At 43.9% G+C, this 19,243-nt stretch overlaps 1 protein-coding gene across 4 annotated transcripts in view; it reads right to left on the minus strand.

Annotated features, from left to right (window-relative positions):
• col4a6 (collagen, type IV, alpha 6) overlaps positions 1-19,243 on the minus strand; it is a 402,270-nt gene that overhangs the window by 248,313 nt on the left and 134,714 nt on the right. For all 4 annotated transcript variants that reach the window (XM_068047226.1, XM_068047223.1, XM_068047225.1 and 1 more), the window contains exon 4: positions 18,053-18,136. In XM_068047226.1, the coding sequence (XP_067903327.1) occupies positions 18,053-18,136 (84 nt within the window). The remainder of the gene's footprint in view (positions 1-18,052; positions 18,137-19,243) is intronic.

The raw sequence follows: 19,243 nt of genomic DNA on the forward strand, positions 1-19,243 counted from the left end.
CATCCCGTCTATATCTTCCTGTAACCGAAGACACTCAACCGCACTGTTAACCACTTGTCCAATCTTTGTGTCATCCGCGAACTTACTGATCCTACTCCCCACATAGTCATCTATGTCGTCTATAAATGACAAACAATAGGGGACCCATCACAGATCCCTGTGGTACGCCACTGGACACTGGCTTCCAGTTACTAAAACAGCTGTCTGTCATCATTCTCTGTCTCCCACAGCTAAGCCAATTTTGAATCCACCTTACCAAGTTACCTTGTATCCCATGTGCATTTGCTTTCTTGATAAGTCTCCCATGTGGAACTTTGTCAAAGGCTTTGCTGAAATCCATGTAAACTACATCAACTGCACTACCTTCATCTACGCACCTGGTCACATGCTCAAAAAATTCAATCAAATTTGTTAGGCATGACCTCCTTCTGACAAAGCCATGCTGACTATTCCTAATCAAATTTTGCCTCTCCAAGTGGAGATAGATTCTCTCCTTCAGAATTTTCTCCAATAGTTTCCCTACCACTGACGTGAGACTCACTGGTCTATAGTTCCCTGGCTACAACTGCATAGGTAAGAATGGAACCAGGCGCGTGCAATTTCACCCAACTGGATGATGGTGGAGAGGTGTTGGAGGATGGTGTGGTCAACCATGAGAAAAACTGTAGACCGGCTGAGAAGGACAAGGAGGGACAGTTTACTTTTGTCACAAAATAAGAGTGAATTCTACATTCAAGACACTTGTTTGGAGATCCACACAGTCATTTAATTAAGATGGCGCTCCAAACATATCACTTTGAATACAAGCCTTTATTGACTACTTTCTTTCTTTATTCTTTTTATCTTGTTTTGATACATTTATTCCCTAGCATACAATTTGTGACTTTCAAAAGAGCCATTTTGGTACTGTGGCGAGGCAGAAACTTAATTGCAGGGATTCAAACACGGAGTTCCAGGAAAGACAGGCATGGATTTAGGAGGCGACGGCACATTTAAGGACTTTGGAGAGGAAAGGGAGCTTGGGATGGGGGCAGCAGTTTGCAAAGACTGAGGGCCCAGGGGTTGATTTTTGAGGTGAGGGATGATGTCGACAGATTTGAAAGTGAGTGGGGTAGCAACCTGAGGAGATAAAATCGCTAACAAAATCAGCTAGCATGGGAGACAGGAAGGGAGGTTGGCTGGTAAGTAGTTTAGTGAGAATAGGGTTGAGGGAGCAGGAGGTGGCTCTCATGAACAAGATGAGCTTGGAGAGGGCATGAGGGGAGATAGGAGAGAAAGTAGAGAAAGATGCGAGTTCAGGACTAAGGCCGGGGGGAGCTTTGGAGGAAGTTTGGCCTGGTGGGCAAGGGAAAGGGAAGGAAATGGCCGAGACAGCTGATTGGATGGTCTCAAGCTAGTGACAAATAAGTGCATGAGCTCCTTGCACTTGTCGTTGGTGGTGAGGGTGGAGAAGATGGAGAGAGTGTTTAAGAAGACAGCTTGCAATAGAGAAAAGTGCTGGGGTTATCTATGCATTCCAGGATGATCCTGCAATAGTGAGTGGTTTTGGCAGACAAGAGCAGGATCCAATAGTGCTTTATGTGGTCCAGCCAGATCTGGTGGTGAATCGTTAAATCTGTTCTCCATCAAAAGCATTCAAGTCTGCGTCCCTTGGACGAGGTTCTTACCAAAGGAATGGACCAGGGTGGGAGAGAGTAATGATTTTAATGGGGAGTAGGGCATCAGTGGTAGAGGGGAAGGTGGCATTGAGCAGATTATTAGCTGCTGAAATGTTAAAGCAAACAGCGGGCCAAAGAATAGACAGTTGGAATTTTGAAAGTGCAGTTGTAAGTGAATTGGGAGAGAGTTTTTTCCAGGTTAGCACAGAAGGAAGTCTGATTGGGAGGGGGGAGGGGATGCGGGTGGAGAGCGATACAAGGAAGTGATCAGAGATGGCCTTATCTGTGCTTAACACAATGGGAGTAGAGAGGCCATGGGAGATAGCAAGATCAAGTGGGGTGGCCTTGAATATGGTTTTGGGCAGCTTATATGGACAGAGAGATTAAGGGGGGATAGGTGCGCAGTGAACTCAGTGGAGAGAGAGAATGATGAATTGAGATGGCTATTGAAATCACCAAGAATGAGGAGATGCTTAGTGCAGAGGGAGGAAAGCAGTGAAGATATCTCGGTGAGAAAACTTTTATGGCACTTGAGTGGGCAAGGAGGAGAATTGAAAGAAAGCTGAAAGGGGTGAAACATGGTGAGATGCTCAAAGGAGGAAAAAATGCCAGGGGAGTAGAGAGACAAACCGAGATGTGATTTGGTGATCAGAGATACACCGTCATGGCGATGATTCGGGTGGGACAAGAGGTGAAAGGTATAGCCAAGCAGGGAGGCTTCATTTAGGGGGAAGGTCTCATCACTCCTCATTTAGGTTTCTGTCAAGGCCATGATGTTAATACAATCATCCACAATGAGCTCATGGATAGCAAGGGTCTTGTTCACAAGTGAACGGCCATTCTGGAGGGAGATGCAGAATTCACTGAGGAATGCATACAGCAGAGTGTAATTTTATACCAGATCTCAAAATATTGTAAGGCTGATGTATAACTCAGCTCTCATCACCTTTTGTAAAACTTCTAACCAATGGCCTCAGCAAGAAACTGGAACATATGAAAACACATGATACATGTTGGATTTTACCTGAGATATGTACTTCATCTCTAAGATCCATGCAAGGGTAGGTGATTCTTACTGGCCTTATGTCTTCTGAAAACATGGCAGCACCTATGGTGCTGAATCGGTCTGGCCTCTATATGCTCCTCCCTCTCTTGCTGCTTATCATCTTCTTCCTCATAGTGGAGGAACACAGGAATTTCTGGGAGAAATTCTATCAAATTGTGTTTGAATAAACTAGCTGAACCAATTCCCAGGCAAGATTATAAACCCTGTCCAAGTGTCAAGAAATTAGAACATACATTTTCTGGTGAACAATGTAACTGTACCACATAAAATCATACAACACAGGAGGCCATTTGGTCCATCATGCCTGTGTCAGTTCCTGAATCATCTCCTGATTCTGAGGCACTGTGATAGCCGTCACAATGTCACCTTTATTGTGGCATTAATTCCCAGGAGTGGGACAGAAGCCAAAGCATGTGGCAGAGTGGGTGCAGAAAGTCTCACTGCCCCATTCTCCTTTACTATTCCACCATGATGCTAGTCATTTTCAGACAGTATAGCTGAGGAAAATCCCCACACCGCACCCACTCCAACCTGTGCCCCTGCCCCATAACCCAATACCTGAGCTGAGCAGGACACTGCTGATGACTAACCATGCAGCTTGGGTCACTGATAAGGAAGTGGGTGGGGGATTGGTATTCTTCTCACTAAGATTAAATTAAACCTGCAAACCTGTGTCCTAATTGATAGAGTACTCGTAGCAGTAAAACCAACAGGAAGCTTCCCAATGCTTGATGAAGGTAACAAGCATAGTTTTAGCTGATTATACATCAGCAATAGCGCTAGATTCATTTGACTCTTGCAGTGTCTGTCTACTGCCTCTGGACTTAGTAAAGTGATATGTGATCCTATTGGAAGAGAGAGAGAGAGCAGTCCATGGAAAGCAAATGGAAATGTTCCTTGTAAATCTTAGAATGCTACATTTCACAAACAGGGAATTTTCATTTTTGGCAGAGTTGAGTTTTCGTAAACAAACCCAATGACTTTTACATTCTCATCAACTCAGTGAATAGCTGCTTGGTTTTCTTGTTCACACTTGTTTAATTAATCCTCTGTACATGTTTGAACTAAAAGCTTCTGTTAAACGAGTGTGATTCCCTGTCCCCATGCTTCCCACACCCACCGCCCACACACCACCTCCCCCCCCACCCGATTAAATTTCCAGTCATTTCTAACAGTTCAAATTCCTATCTGTCACATGTTGCATTGTGTGTGTGTGTCTGTATCATTAATCCCTTAGTAGGAAGGTTATTATTCTGTGATACTGGGGAACCAGGTACTGCAGTGAGTTAAATCAGGGGTAAGGTTAGTAATTTGTCACCGCATTAATTAGAACATTACAGCGCAGTACAGGCCCTTCGGCCCTTGATGTTGCGCCGACCTGTGAAACCATCTGACCTACACTATTCCATTTTCATCCATATGTCTATCCAATGACCACTTAAATGCCCTTAAAGTTGGCGAGTCTATTACTGTTGCAGGCAGGGCGTTCCACGCCCCTACTACTCTCTGAGTAAAGAAACTACCTCTAACATCTGTCCTATATCTATCACCCCTCAACTTAAAGCTATGTCCCCTCGTGTTTGCCATCATCATCCGAGGAAAAAGACTCTCACTATCCACCCTATCTAACCCTCTGATTATCTTATATGTCTCTATTAAGTCACCTCTCCTCCTCCTTCTCTCCAACGAAAACAACCTCAAGTCCCTCAGCCTTTCCTCGTAAGACCTTCCCTCCATACCAGGCAACATCCTAGTAAATCTCCTCTGCACCCTTTCCAAAGCTTCCACATCCTTCCTATAATGCGGCGATCAGAACTGCACGCAATACTCCAGGTGCGGTCTCACCAGAGTTTTGTACAGCTGCAGCATTAAATCTCATGACCATCCTCCTGAGAAATCCAGTGAATTTTCGAATCTATCATGAGGAGCACGATATTGCCGTCTCATTGTGAGATTTTTTAACAATGTTGCGCTAGAGATTTGGTGGCGTTTTACAAGCACAAAGTAGGCATCTAAGAACCCAACATGACAAGAACCATGTGCAACCTTATTCCTTGCCAAAAGGGTGCTGTCCACCAAACTGATAAAAACACTTTCATGGGTGCCAGCATCCATAGCTGAAACAGGCGTTAGGATTTTGAATAAGTAAATAAGTGGCTTAATGCCTGTTTCAGACCCCCTTTACAAAATGTGTTAGTGATTTAATTATGTCTAATTAGGCATTATGCAGCATGTACTGCAACAGGACCCAGTTCGGGAGTTACCAAATTTCTAGGTGATTACAGTTTTAGCTGACTTTTATGGTGTTTTATATTGTACTTCACTCGCTGGCTCCATCGTACAGGTCTCCTGCAAAAGGCAGAAACATGAGGATAGTCTTGACCATTTTTTTTTTTTAAGACCAGTAGTTCAGAAGTCGTCCCGATTGCAGGTGGTATTCCCAATGTCTGTAAACATATTGTTCTGGCATCGGCACCATCTTTATCAGCAGTGAAATCATGGCATAACATCAGCACACTGTGTGCGTGCGTGCGTGCATTGGCTAAATTGTTACAAAGCCCCACAGTACAGCAGGTTTGGGGTCACCATCTATTGGTAATTGCAGGAGAATGGCATAATTAGTGCACTCTCCCAAGACCCAGGCTCCAGTTGCGGGGTGTTAGTTGTGGCTCAGGTGGTGGCCCTCTTCCTTTGCGTTAGAAGGTTGTGGGTTCAAGTACCACTCCAGTGACTTCAGCACAAAACCTTGGCTAACACTCCAGTGCTGCACTGTCAGAGGAGCCATTTTTCAGATAAGACATTAAACTGAGGTCCTGTCTGCCCTCTAAGGTGGATATGAAAGATCCCATGGCACTATTCTGAAGAGCAGAGACAGTTCTCCCCAGTGCACTGGCCAGAATTTATCCCTCAACCATCATCACTAAAACAGATTATCAAATTGCTGTTTGTGGAACTTTGCTGCTGACAGATTGGCTGCTGTGTTTACTACATCACAACTGTGGCTACACTTCAAAAGTACTTAATTAGCTGGGGTGTCCTGGGTTATATAAATGCAAGTCTTCCTTTCTTTCTTACCAAGGAGGATGACCATTCTGAGCAATTAATTTTTTTCATAGCCACTGCACCCGGCAGCAACAAATGGTGGTGAGCCGCATTCCTGAACTGCTGCAGTCCATCTGGTGTAGTAACACCCACAGTGCTGTTAGGAAGGGAGTTCCAGGTTCTTGACCCAGCGACAGTGAAGGAACGGCGATATAGTTCCAAGTTAGGATGGTGTGTGACTCGGAGGGGAACTTGCAGGTGGTGGTGTTCCCATGCATCTGCTGTCCTTGTTCCTCTAGGTGATGGAGGCCGCGGCTTTGGAAGGTGCTGTCGAAGGAGGCTTGGCGAGTGACTGCACTGCATCTTGTAGATGGTAGACACTGCTGCCACTGTGCATCGGTGGTCGAGGGAGTGAATGTTGAAGGTGGTAGATGGGGTGCCAATCAAGTGGGCTGCTTTGTCCTGGATGGTGTTGAGCTTCTTAAGTGTTGTTGGAGCTGCACCCATCCAGGCAAGTGGACAGTATTCCATCACACTCCTGACTTGTACCTTGTAGGCGGTGGACAGGCTTTGGAGAATCAGATGGTGAGTTACTTGCTGCAGAATTTGTATTCTTTGGACTTATGTCCACTGAAAGCGGGACTGTGAATCATACAACTTCCAGAAAATTATAGATTTATGGTGCCAACTTTTGTCCAACAATGTTTCTATAAAGGTCCCTTGTGGTGGTTTTCCATGTTAAAGATGCTATATAAATGCAAATCTTTACTCTTGAAGCTACTTTATCCATTAATTTAATTGAAAAGTGCTATCCAGTTGGCTTCCACTCAACACAGCTAAGATTGTAGAATCAAACATGCATCATAATACAGAGGGACTACATCTCTTATGACTTCAGGATAGTCTGACTGAAGCTTGCATTCTCATCCATCAGTTTATAATGGGTTTAATCTACATCACTGAAGCTGATGTAATGCCTCACTTGGTAAAGGCATAATGTATCATTGACCAGACAGCCCACAAGGACTCAGGTTCAATTTCTGGTCTGTGCTGATATGACAAATCTCAATCGAGTTGGGAGATGGGCTGGGTGCACTAGTGAAAATACAATCCATCAAGGTGCCAGCTCCTGATTTCTAACCAGTTGTTGTTGTTGTCAATCCCTCGAAACGAAGATGATGCCTGCCAGGCATTCATGATTTTTGTGGCCTCAGGTGACCCAACAGGCCAATCATGGAGCCACAGATCTTTGGGTAGAGAGGACAGGAGTAGCCCACAGGAAGTAGGGGGAGAGGGTGCTTCTCAAGCCAGGGTTCATCACTCTCTTCTACTTTTGTTGCTTCTCCACAGCAGCGTTTATGTGGTCAGTTTCCGACTGTGTTGCAACTTGTTGGGTGAGGTACTGCCACATGGTACGGTTTGTGGCAACAATTTGTCACCTTTTCAAAGAGGCCTTCAGAGTGCCCTTAAAACATTTTCTCTGTTCTCCTTGAGATCGGGTGCCATCAGTATGTTGTGCTACTCTGCTAACCAGAAAACCCCCTGCTGGAAAATGAATGCATGTGGACAGCAGGTCAGGACTTAACTGGAGTCAGCTTGAAAGCCTGCTGATACTCACTGTATTTTTTTTTTATTCGTTCATGGGATGTGGGCATCGCCGGCCAGGCCAGCATTTATTGCCCATCCCTAATTGCCCTTGAGAAGGTGGTGGTGAGCTGCCTTCTTGAACCGCTGCAGTCCATGTGAGGTAGGTACATCCACAGTACTAGCAGTTAGATACAGCTAAGTGGCTTACTAGGCCATTTCAGAGGGCATGCAAGAGTCAACCACATTGCTGTGGGTCTGGAGTCACATGTAGGCCAGACCAGGTAAGGACAGCAGATTTCCTTCCCTAAAGGACAGTGGTGAATCAGATGGGTTTTTTCAACAATCGACAATGGTTTCATGGCCATTAGAATAGCATTTTAATTCCCGATTATTAATTGAATTCAAATTCCACCTTCTGCTGTGGTGGGATTAGAACCCATTTCCCCAGAGCAATAACCTGGGTCTCTGGGTTACTACTCCAGTGAAAATACCACTACGCCACCGCCTCCCCGCATTAAGACCCATGCATGAAATTAGCATGGTACCAGAGAGTGAATGTGACTCGTATACCCACATGCAAGGGCACAACAAGAGGAGGGAAGTAGAAAGCGAAACAGGAATTACTATGATGGATAGCACAGGACTTGCCCTTAAATAGATCCACATTAAAGGATATTTGGGGTGGTCTCACAATCCTGTGCTCCCAATAGGTAAATTGCATTGCAGGGACAATGGGTATGAAGCAGGACTACAATAAATCTCTGACTCAATCCTTGCAAGTGCAGCTCTCTGTTGGAAACACAAGCTTGTGGAAGAGCTCCTTTAGATAGCCCTCACCCTAGCTATGGAGCCCTAAAGAAACCTCTGATGTTATCTTTTTGTTAGTACTGCTTAATACCTTTCTTGGATGTGCTGACTTTCATCAGCCTCTTTGGGCTCGAATCCGGATTTCCTGTTCCCATGGTAACCACAGTAGACACAGAAAGTGCCATTAAAAGTTAATAGGGCAAACATGAGTCAAAATCTTGGAATTCCCTTCCGATCAGCACTGTTGGTGTACCAACACCACAAGGACTCCAGCAGTTCAAGAAGGCAGCTCACTACCATCTTATCAAGGGCAATTAGGGCCGGGTAATAAATGCTGGCCTTGACAGCGATGCCCATGTCCCATGAACAAATCAAAAATGATTGAATGAGCCATCACTGTCACAAGAGCATAGGATCAGCCCAAGGTTAATTAAAGTCAGCAAACCTGCTGGGCCAGGCTGGATTGGTTTTGGTCTGTTAACTGCAGCATCATCTAATGTCAGCAGTAAAAGTTGACCTTATTCACTAAGCAGATTCAACTGTCCATGCGTTACCCCCCTGTAATTTACCAATATGCAGTTAGAGGTTCAGAGAACTTTATTTTGCAAGAGGGAGTGAAGTGTGAGACACAGAACGGAAAAAAGGTTGAATTTGAAAAGCAACTAAAATGAATAACAAACAAGAAGGTCAGTCTGCAGCTGTGTAACTAGCACAAGGCAAGGTAATAAGGCTGCATGTGTAGATGGCACATCTCACATTAGAAGGCCAGAACTGAGCTATACCAGCATCACCTTGGCATTAGTGCAGCTGGTTTTATAACTGGAGGGGTGGGGAAGATGCCGTATTGAGAATTCATTTTACTTCCAATGACTTGGATTGGACACTCTTGATCATCAGAAAGGTGACTTGTCTGCATTTTAAAAATAATTATGATATAAATCTGTCTCCACCCCAAAGGAGATAACTCTTGCTTGCCTGTAAGTTTGCTGATGTTCAATGTCACCTTGCCTCCAAATGGCCATTGTTCGTGTGTGAGCCGAGACAGTGTGCGAAGATAGGCTATTTGTTCAGCAGCACAACACAGCTAAGTTTGATGTTGTTCTTTTCTGTTTTCCACACACTCACTTTCTAGCAGGGATCACAAGAGATGAACAAGAAGCCTCTAGCACAGAGGTGTTGTGACTACTATCAGGCTGGCTGAAATCAGGTAACTTTTGATACAGAAGTTTTCATAGTGCAGATAAGGAGAAATTGTTTCCACTGGCAAAAGACCAAGGGGGAGATGAGTGAAAAAAAATTAAACAGCAAGTTGTTCTGAACTAGAATGCACCACCTGGTGTTGGAAGCAGATTCAATAGTAACTTTCAAAAGGAAATCAGATCTATATTTAAAAGGCGGAAAAAATTGCAGGGCAATGGGGAAGAAGCAGACAAATGGGAGTAATTGGTTAGCTCTTTCAAATCCTCACTGGCCACAGGAGAGGTACCAGAGGATTGGAGGACAGCGAATGTGGTACCATTATTCAAGAAGGGTAGCAGGGATAAATCAGGTAATTACAGGCTGGTGAGTCTAACATCAGTGGTTGGGAAAATATTGGAAAAAATTCTGAGGGACAAGGATTAATCTCCACTTGGAGAGGCAAGGATTAATCAGGGATAGTCAGCATGGCTTTGTCAGGGGGAGATCGTGTCTAACTAACTTGATTGAATTTTTCGAGGCAGCGACTAGATGTGTAGATGAGGGTAAAGCAGTTGATGTAGTCCACATGGACTTCAGTAAGGCTTTTGATAAGGTCCCACATTAGAGATTGGTTAAGAAGGTAAGAGCCCATGGGATCCAGGGCAATTTGGCAAATTGGATCCAAAATTGGCTTAGTGGCAGAAGGCAGAGGGTGATGGTCGAGGGTTGTTTTTGCGAGTGGAAGCCTGTGGGATCCACAGGGATCGGTGCTGGGACCCTTGCTGTTTGTAGTGTACATTATGATTTAGACGTGAATATAGGAGGTATGATCAGTAAGTTCGCAGATGACACGAAAATTGGTGGTGTCGTAAATAGTGAGGAGGAAAGCCTTAGAATACAGGACGATATAGATGGGCTTGTAAGATGAGCAGAGCAGTGGCAAATGGAATTTAATCCTGAGAAGTGTGAGGTGATGCATTTTGGGAGGACCAACAAGGCAAGGGAATATACAATAAATGGTAGGACCATAGGAAGTACAGCGGGTCAGAGGGACCTTGGTGTACTTGCCCATAGATCTCTGAAGGCAGCAGCCCGGTGGTAAGGTGGTTAGGAAGGCATATGGGATACTTGCCTTTATTAGCCAAGGCATAGAATATAAGAGCAGGGAGGTTATGATGGGGCTGTATGAAATGCTAGTTAGGCCACAGCTGGAGTACTGTGTACAGTTCTGAGCACCACACTATAGGAAGGATGTGATTGCATTGGAGAGGGTGCAGAGGAGGTTCACCAGGATGTTGCATGGGCTGGAGCATTTCAGCTATGAAGACAGACTGGATAGGCTAGTGTTGTTTTCTATAGAGCAGAGAAGGCTGAGGGGAGACATGATTGTGGTATACAAAATTATGAGGGGCATTAATAGGTTAGATAGGAAGAAACTTTTTCCCTTAATGGAGGGGTCAATAACCAGGGGGCATAGATTTAAGGTAAGGGGCAAGAGGTTTAGATGGGATTTGAGGAAAAATGTTTTTCACCCAGAGGGTGGTAGGAACCTGGATCGCACTCCCTGAAGGGGTGGAAGAGGCAGGAACCCTCACAACATTCAAGAAGTATTTAGATGAGCACTTGAAACGCCATAGCATACAAGGCTACGGGCCAAATGTTGGAAAATGGGATTAGAATAGTTAGGTGCTTGATGGCCAGCACAGACATGATGGGCCAGAGGGCCTGTTTCTGTGCTGTACAACTCTATGACTCTATGATATGATAGGCTGAATGGTCTCCTTCCATGCTGTAAGATTCTATGTACTGTACTCAGATCAGGAATCCAACCTGGTCTGTATGGCTCCATTTCATGACTGCACTTTCTTATTGATTTTCTGTCACCTCTAAGGTCTCTTTGTATGTTCTTTCACATGGGGATTCCTGGGCCACCGCCTCACTTTAAATGGGAAGGTTATCTGTCCTTTGGAGTTTACTCATAATGTTCATTAAACAACAAAAGGGAAGTACTCAAGCATGAAATAAAGCCAATTGCGCTCCCAATAAAAGAAAAAACAGCCTCAGCTTGGCTTCTCCTCTGTACAATATAGTTAAGATCAGAAATATGCATGAACAGTAAGTCAGTGTATCATTAATTACAGTAAGTTTTAATATTAATTCCCCTCAGTGTTTATAGAGGAGGAGAGGTTCCCTTAGCTTAAATTTATCCAGGCTAGCAAAGCCGCTCTCCGTGTAGGTTCTTTAAAATATAGCTGGTTTCCCAGCATCAATGTTGAACAATGCGGAAATCCTGTAACCCTATGACAAAAGGTTATCGCCGGAGCTAAAAATTTCAAGGATAACAATCCCAATTCCAATGCAAACAACTATGCTAAACTAAGGAATATGATAGGACATTGTCCAAACCCCACTGGGTCACTTCAGGCTATGTAGAAGCAGGATTCTTCCCTGCTGCATGTTTTAGACATCAGTGGTGAATTCTGACGATGTCTGTCGCTCCCACTTCCTCTTCTTTTTGAAGCTATTTCTCCCAACAGTTTTATCTATCAGTGCTTGAAGTGAACAATCGCTGGTCCATTAAGGGAAGCATACAGTTTGCCAAAGGCACCAGCTTTCAGTATGATTGTTGTGACTGTTTGACCGGCACCTTTCATTTTTAAAAGATTGTTTACAGGGGCACCCAGATAGCTCAGTGAGAAAATACACCAGCCAGCACATTACTTTGCTGTGATGACCTGGGAGCTCGTAAGTTCAATCGTTGTTTTGCACTGAGTTAGGTGATCACAGTCAGACCAGTAGAAGCCCTACAACAGATCTCAATATCACTGTGCTAGGGAAGCAGAAAATCAGTTGAGGCTCATGCTCCTAATCAACATGTTAGAGATCTCTGGTAATAAAGTGAGGCCTATGTTCAAGGAATTCACAAGCATCCGACTGACAGCAATAAGAATAGCTTAACAGGAAGGCTCCCATCACTTACAGACGAATCTGTTGGCCTTTACCTATCCCATCCACAGTCATAGTCATAATACATGTCCCTAAAGTGGAATAAGGTCCCTAGTGTAATTAGTACTCTAAATTAAAGGGAGCAATTAAGGAGCTTAATCTAAGGGTAAGTCATGGTAGGAGAGCTCAGCCTTGTGATATGCTCCTCCTGCGCTATGTGGGAAATCAGGGACACTTCCAGGGACCCTGGCGACCATGTGCACAGGAAGTGTGTCCAGCTGCAGCTACTGGCTGGCCGCATTGCGCAGCTGGAGCTGCAGATAGATTCACTGTGGAGCATCCGCGATGCTGAGGACGTCGTGGATAGCATGTTTAGCGAGGTGGTCACATCGCAAATAATGGCTGCACAAGCAGAAAAGGAATGGATGACCACCAGGTGGAGTAGTAGGCACAGGCAGGTTGTTCAGGAGTCCGCTGTGGCCATCGCCCTCTCAAACAGATATATCACTTTGAATACTGTTGGGGGGATGACCTCCCAGGGGAAAGCAGCGACAGCCAAGTTCGTGGCACTGTGGATGGCTCTGCTGCACAAGGGGGGGGGGGGGCGCGGAAAGACTGGGAGAGCCATGGTGATAGGAGATTCAATTCTAAGGGGAACAGACAGACGTTTCTGTTGTCGCAAATGAGACTCCAGCATAGTAAGTTGCCTCCCAGGTGCTAGGGTCAAGGATGTCTCGGAACGGCAACAGGACATTCCGAAGGTGAACAGCCAGTGGTTGTGTTATGTGTCGGTACCAATGACATAGGTAGAAAAAGGGATGCAGTCTTGCAAGATGAATTTAAGGAGTTAGGAGCTAAATTAAAAAATCAGGACCTCAAAGGCAGCAATCTCAGGATTACTTCCTTTGCCACATGTTAGTGAGTATAGGAACAGGAGAATAGACTAGATGAATTTGTGGCTGGAGAAATGGTGCAGGGGGGAGAGATTTAGATTCCTGGGACATCGGGACCGGTTCTGGGGAAGGTGGGACCTGTACAAGTGGGACGGGTCACACCCAGGCTGGACCGCAACCAATGTCCTCACAGGGGCGTTTGCTAGTACTAATGGGGAGGATTTAAACTAGAATGGCAGGGGGATGGGAACCTGAGCATGGAGACTGAGGAGGAGGAAACAAGGATAGAAACAAAAGACAGGAAACAAAAAGGCAAAAGTGGAAGGCATAGAAATCAAGGGCAAGAAACAAATAGGGCCATAATGCGAAATAATGCCAAGATGACTAAGAATGTTAAAAAGACAAGCCTAAAGGCATTGTGTCTCAACGCGGGGAGTATTTGCAATAAGGTAGGCGAATTCACCACGCAAATAGATGTAAATGGATACGATATAGTTGCGATTACGGAGGCATAGCTGCAGGGTGACCAAGGATGGGAACTGAACATCTAGGGCTATTCAGTATTTAGGAAGGACATGCAAAAAGGGAAAGGAGGTGGAGTAGCATTGTTAGTAAAAGAGGATATCACCACAATAGTGAGGAAGGATATTAGCTCAGAGAATCCTGATGTGGAATCTGTATGGGTGGAGCTAAGAAACACCAAGGGGCAGAAAACGTTGGTGGAGGTTTATATAAACCCCCAAACAGCAGTGGTGATGTAGAGGATGGCATTAAACAGAAAATTAGAGATGCATGCAATAAGGGTACAACTGTAATTACGGGTGATTTTAATCTACATATAGATTGGGCAAACCAAATTAGCAATAATATTGTAGAGGAGGAATTTCTGGAGTGCTGTTTTTTTGGACCAATACATTGAGGAACCACCTAGAGAATAGGCCATCCTAGAATGGGTATTGTGTAATGAGAAAGGATTAGTTAAAAATCTTGTTGTGCGGGGTCCCTTGGGGAAGTTCGACCATAACATGATAGAATTCTTCATTAAGATGGAGAGTGAGAGAGTTGATTCGAGACTAGGGTCCTGAATCTAAATAAAGGAAACTATGAAGGTATGAGGCATGAGTTGGCTATGATAGATTGGGGAACGTTGCTTAAAGGGTTGACAGTGGAAAGGCAATGGCTAGCATTTAATGAGCGCATGGATGAATTACAGCAATTGTTCATTCCTGTCTGGCACAAAAATAAAACAAGAAGAGTGGCTCAACTGTGGCTTACTAAAGAAATTAGGGATAGTATTAGATCCAAGGAGGAGAAATATAAAATGGCCAGAACAAGCAGCAAACCTGAGGATTGGGAACAGTTTAGAATTCAGCAAAGGAGGACAAAGAGATTGAAGAAGGGGAAAATAGAGTATGAGAGTAAGTTTGCAGAGAACACAAAAACTGACTATAAAAGCTTGAAGAGAAAAAGATTAGTGAAGACAAATGTGGGTCCAGTACAGTCAGAAAAGGGAGAATTTATAATGGGGAACAATGAAATGGCAGAACAATTAAATACATACTTTGGTTCTGTCTTCACAAAGGAGGACACAAATTACCTCCCAGAAATGTTGGGGAGTGTAGGTCTAATGAGAAGGAGGAACTGCATGAAATCAGCATTAGAAGGGAAATGGTGTTTGGGAAATTAATGGGATTGAAGGCTGATAAATCCCCAGGGCCTGATAGTCTACATCCCAGAGTACTTAAGGAAGTGGCCCTCGAAATAGTAGATGTATTGCTGGTCATTTTTCAAAATTCTATAGACTCTGGAACAGTTCCATAGGATTGGAGGGTAGCTAATGTAACCCCACTATTTAAAAAAGGAGGTAGAGAGAAAACAGGGAATTATAGACCGGTTAGCCTGACATCAGTAGTGGGGCAAATGCTGGAGTCCATTATAAAAGATGTAATAGCAGAGCACTTGGAAAACAGTGACAGGATCGGACAAAGTTAACTTGGATTTACGAAAGAGAAATCATGCTTGACAAATCTACTGGAATTTTTTGAGGATGTAACTAGTAGAATAGATAAGGGACAACCAGTGGATGTGGTGTATTTGGACTTTCAGGAAGCTTTCAATAAGGTCCCACACAAAAGATTCGCATGCAAAATTAAAGCACATGGGATTGGGGGTAAGGTACTGACATGGATAGAGAACTGGTTGGCAGACAGGAAACAAAGAGTAGGAATAAACGGGTCTTTTTCCGAGTGGCAGGCAGTGACTAGTGGGGTACCGCAGGGATCAGTGCTAGGACCCCAGCTATTCACAATATATATTAATGAAATAGATGAGGGAATTAAGCGTAATATATCCAAGTTTGCAGACGACACAAAGCTGGGTGGGAGTGTGAGCTGTGAGGAGGATGCAGAGAAGGTCCAGTGTGATTTGGACAGGTTGAGTGAGTGGGCAAATACATGGCAGATGCAGTATAATGTGGATAAATGTAAGGTTATCCACTTTGGAGGCAAAAACAGAAAGGCAGATTATTATCTGAATGGCGATAGATTGGGAAAGGGGGAGGTGCAGCAAGACATGGGTGCCCTTGTGCACCAGTCGCTGAAAGTAAGAATGCAGGTGCAGCAGGCAGTTAAGGCGGCAAATGGTATGTTGGCCTTCATAGCGAGAGGATTCGAGTAGAGGAGCAGGGATGTCTTGCTGCAATTATACAAGGCTTTGGTGAGACCGCACCTTGAGTATTGTGTGCAGTTTTGGTCTCCTTATCTGAGGAAGGATGTTCTTGCTATGGAGGGCATGTGCGAAGGTCACCAGACTGATTCCTGGGATGGCAGGACTGACGTATGAAGAGAGATTGGGTCGATTAGGCTTGTATTCGCTAGAGTTTAGAAGAATGAGAGGGGATCTCATAGAAACCTACAAAATTCTAACAGGACTGGACAGACTAGATACAGGAAGGATGTTCCCAATGGCGGGGGAGTCCAGGACCAGGGGTCACATTCCAAGGCTAAGGGGTAAGTCACTTAGGACTGAGATGAGGAGAGATTTCTTCACCCAGAGAGTGGTGAACCTGTGTGGAATTCTCTACCACTGAAAGCATTTGAGGCCAAATCATTAAATATATTCAAGAAAGAGTTTGATATAGTTCTTAGGGCTAAAGGGATCAAGGGATACGGGGAGAAAGCGGGAACAGGTTACTGAGTTTGGATGATCAGCCATGATCGTATTGAATGGCGGAGCAGGCTCGAAGGGCCGATTGGCCTACTTCTGCTCCTATTTTTCTATGTTTCTAATAGATGTGCTTTACAAATAGTACCTGCCCATTGCATTTCCTCAACCAACTAATGACTTTTTATCTGCCCATCAAGACATCAGGTATGTAACCTATTCATTGGCCTCTGCCAACAGCCATAAGGAGGTATGCAAGAACAGGATTGGCTAATTCTCCTCTGAATTGCACTTCCTGTGGGAACCTGTGTCCTATGAGCCAGTGAAAATCTGAACCACAGACATCTAGAACACAGGACAAAGCCATTCAGCCAATCATGTCATGGCTAGAGAAATACAAAACCAACATCACTGCTCCACTCTTTCTTCATAATCCTGTATTTTTTTTAGCTTCAAAATTGAATCCACTTTTTCCTTGCTTCTGCCTCAACCACTCCATGCATTACATGCTCTGTGTAAAGAAATTCTTCCCAACCTCTCTAAAAATATTTGTGATAATTTTAAATTGATTATCCCTTGCAACTGACTCCCCAAACTAAAGGAAGTAGTCTTTCTTTATTCAACCTATCAAACCCTTCATAACTTCAAAAGCCCCTATTACATTTCCCTTTTAGCCTTCTTTGTTCCAATGAAAATATACCCATACCTCTAATTTTACCTCACAACTAGTATGCCTCACTCTGGTTAGTATTCTGATGCTTTTAATGTTCTTTTTAACAGGGCACACATAGCTACACACAGTGGGCCTTGTACTAACTGTAATTACTTGTTTACTCTTGTATTCTATGCCCCTATTTAGGAAACCCAATTACCCTTAATACCCTTGCCTTACAAAACCTAACAATCTCAGTTTTGAAATTTTCAATTGATCCCCAGCTGCAATAGCTTTTGGGGAAGAGAGTTCCAGATTTCCACTACCTTTTGTGTGAAGAAGTGCTTCCTGACATTACCCCTGAATGGCCTTGTTCTAAACTTTTAACTAACATTGGTGTTTATAATTACTGATATAGTGAGTTATTCGCCAACAATGTATGATTATTAACTAACAATATCTTGGATAGAAATTCCCAGGATTTTTTAATTAGATTGTCACATAGGACAATGAAGTACCAAAAGTTCACCATCAGCTGACGGAGCTTTGTGGTGTTCTGGATATGGCATTTGTGAGACCACTGAGTTCCAATTTTCATGGAGAAGCAAACATCAATAAAACTCTTTCAAAGCAATGTAATAAAGGGGAATTTAACTTTTCAGTCAACTTAAAGCAGTGGGCTTTATTCAGGCTGTTTGTCAATTGTATGTTGCTTTTTGAGTGGTTGGCTCTTTCAAAGCTGTCCATCAACTTTCCAGAGTTTTGTAGGTTGGCATGTATGATTGGTATAGAACAGAAGAACAGAGATGCTTATCACAACACTAGGCAACAGTTTACCATCTGAAGTTGAGGCCCCTTCAGGCTGAAGACAGGACTCTTCCTTGGCCAGCTGTCCATGCTCAAATCTCTTTCATAAAGAGATTTTGTTCTGACCTTGCTCCAATCAGACCGAAATCGCGACCATCTCTTGATCAAATTGATGTTGGCTCACCCCGCCCAATCTGGGCATTCATGAAAACAGAAACAGATTTTTTTTTAAATCTGATTGTTTCTCACTCACCCTTGCCCCCTTCTCTGGCAAACATTTGCAACCTCCGCTGCAGTCCCGACCTTCACATGGCCCGATGTAGGCATTCTTCACCCCCTGCAAAAGCAAAGCAAGATATCTATCAACATTTGACATTGGAAAACATTTTTTTTTCAATTCTTGTTGCAAACTAACATCTCCAACATGGTCTCCTGAGGTTTCAGTTGGTAAATGCCTGTTATGGTATTGAACCATATAAACCTCAAGTTTGATTACTGCTTGTACTGAATTAGTTGATTGAGCTGTATTGGCAGTCAGAGTTACAAGTAGGCTAGGAAGCAAAATACATCAGACCAAGGTTTCAACCAATTGGTTATCCAGTAACCCCTGCTGGAAAGGTCCAATGTGGTCTTCAACTTATATTTGTAATTGGGAACTTAACCACATGGATATGGATAATGATCAGAACTGAAAACACCAACTGAACTCCCCCCTCGCTTTGCCAAGCTTCACTAAAATTAACTGCAGCATCCCTACCAAGACTCCAGCATCTTCAGAAGAAGAGTAAAATGAGACTCAAATCTGATGCAGTGCCGATCTGCTATCTTGGACCAGGGCAGTCTTACCACAGCACGCTCGCCAGAGCCAAAAAAATCATCGGTTTCCAAAGCAATGGCCAACACATCAATACCAAATGCCACACTTCAAAGAAAAGAACTTGCATTTATCACTGCCTCAGAACATTCCAAATTGTTTTATAGCCAACAAAGTACTTTTGAAGTGTGGTCACTGTTGTAATGTAGGAAACTCAGCAGCCAATTTGTACACAACAAGCGTCCAAAAACAGCAATGAGATAATTAGCAGATAATCTACTTTAGTGACGTTGGTTGAAGTTTAAATATTGGTCATTACGTAGAAACAGAAGACACCCACGTAGCTTCAGTAGAATTGCCTGTAGACTTTTGCAGCTTGCTTTTTAACAAAAAAAACTTTTGGCCCATTCTCCAATGGCTTTGTAAGAAAATGTACTGGGTTTTGTGGAACTGAGATATACAGATCAGAAAGGTTCTAGTTCAACCTCATGCAACTACATGGGTTGCACTGTCCCCATGTGGTGATACAGCATGCAAGGCACTTAAAAATAACAGCACTTTCATACTTTAAGGGCCCATTGCCATCATCGTAAGCGGAGCTGGCACACTGGAGATGACAGCAAGAGGGCT

This window comes from Heterodontus francisci, chromosome 15 (assembly GCF_036365525.1).
Source record: "Heterodontus francisci isolate sHetFra1 chromosome 15, sHetFra1.hap1, whole genome shotgun sequence".
Classification (NCBI taxonomy): domain Eukaryota; kingdom Metazoa; phylum Chordata; class Chondrichthyes; order Heterodontiformes; family Heterodontidae; genus Heterodontus; species Heterodontus francisci.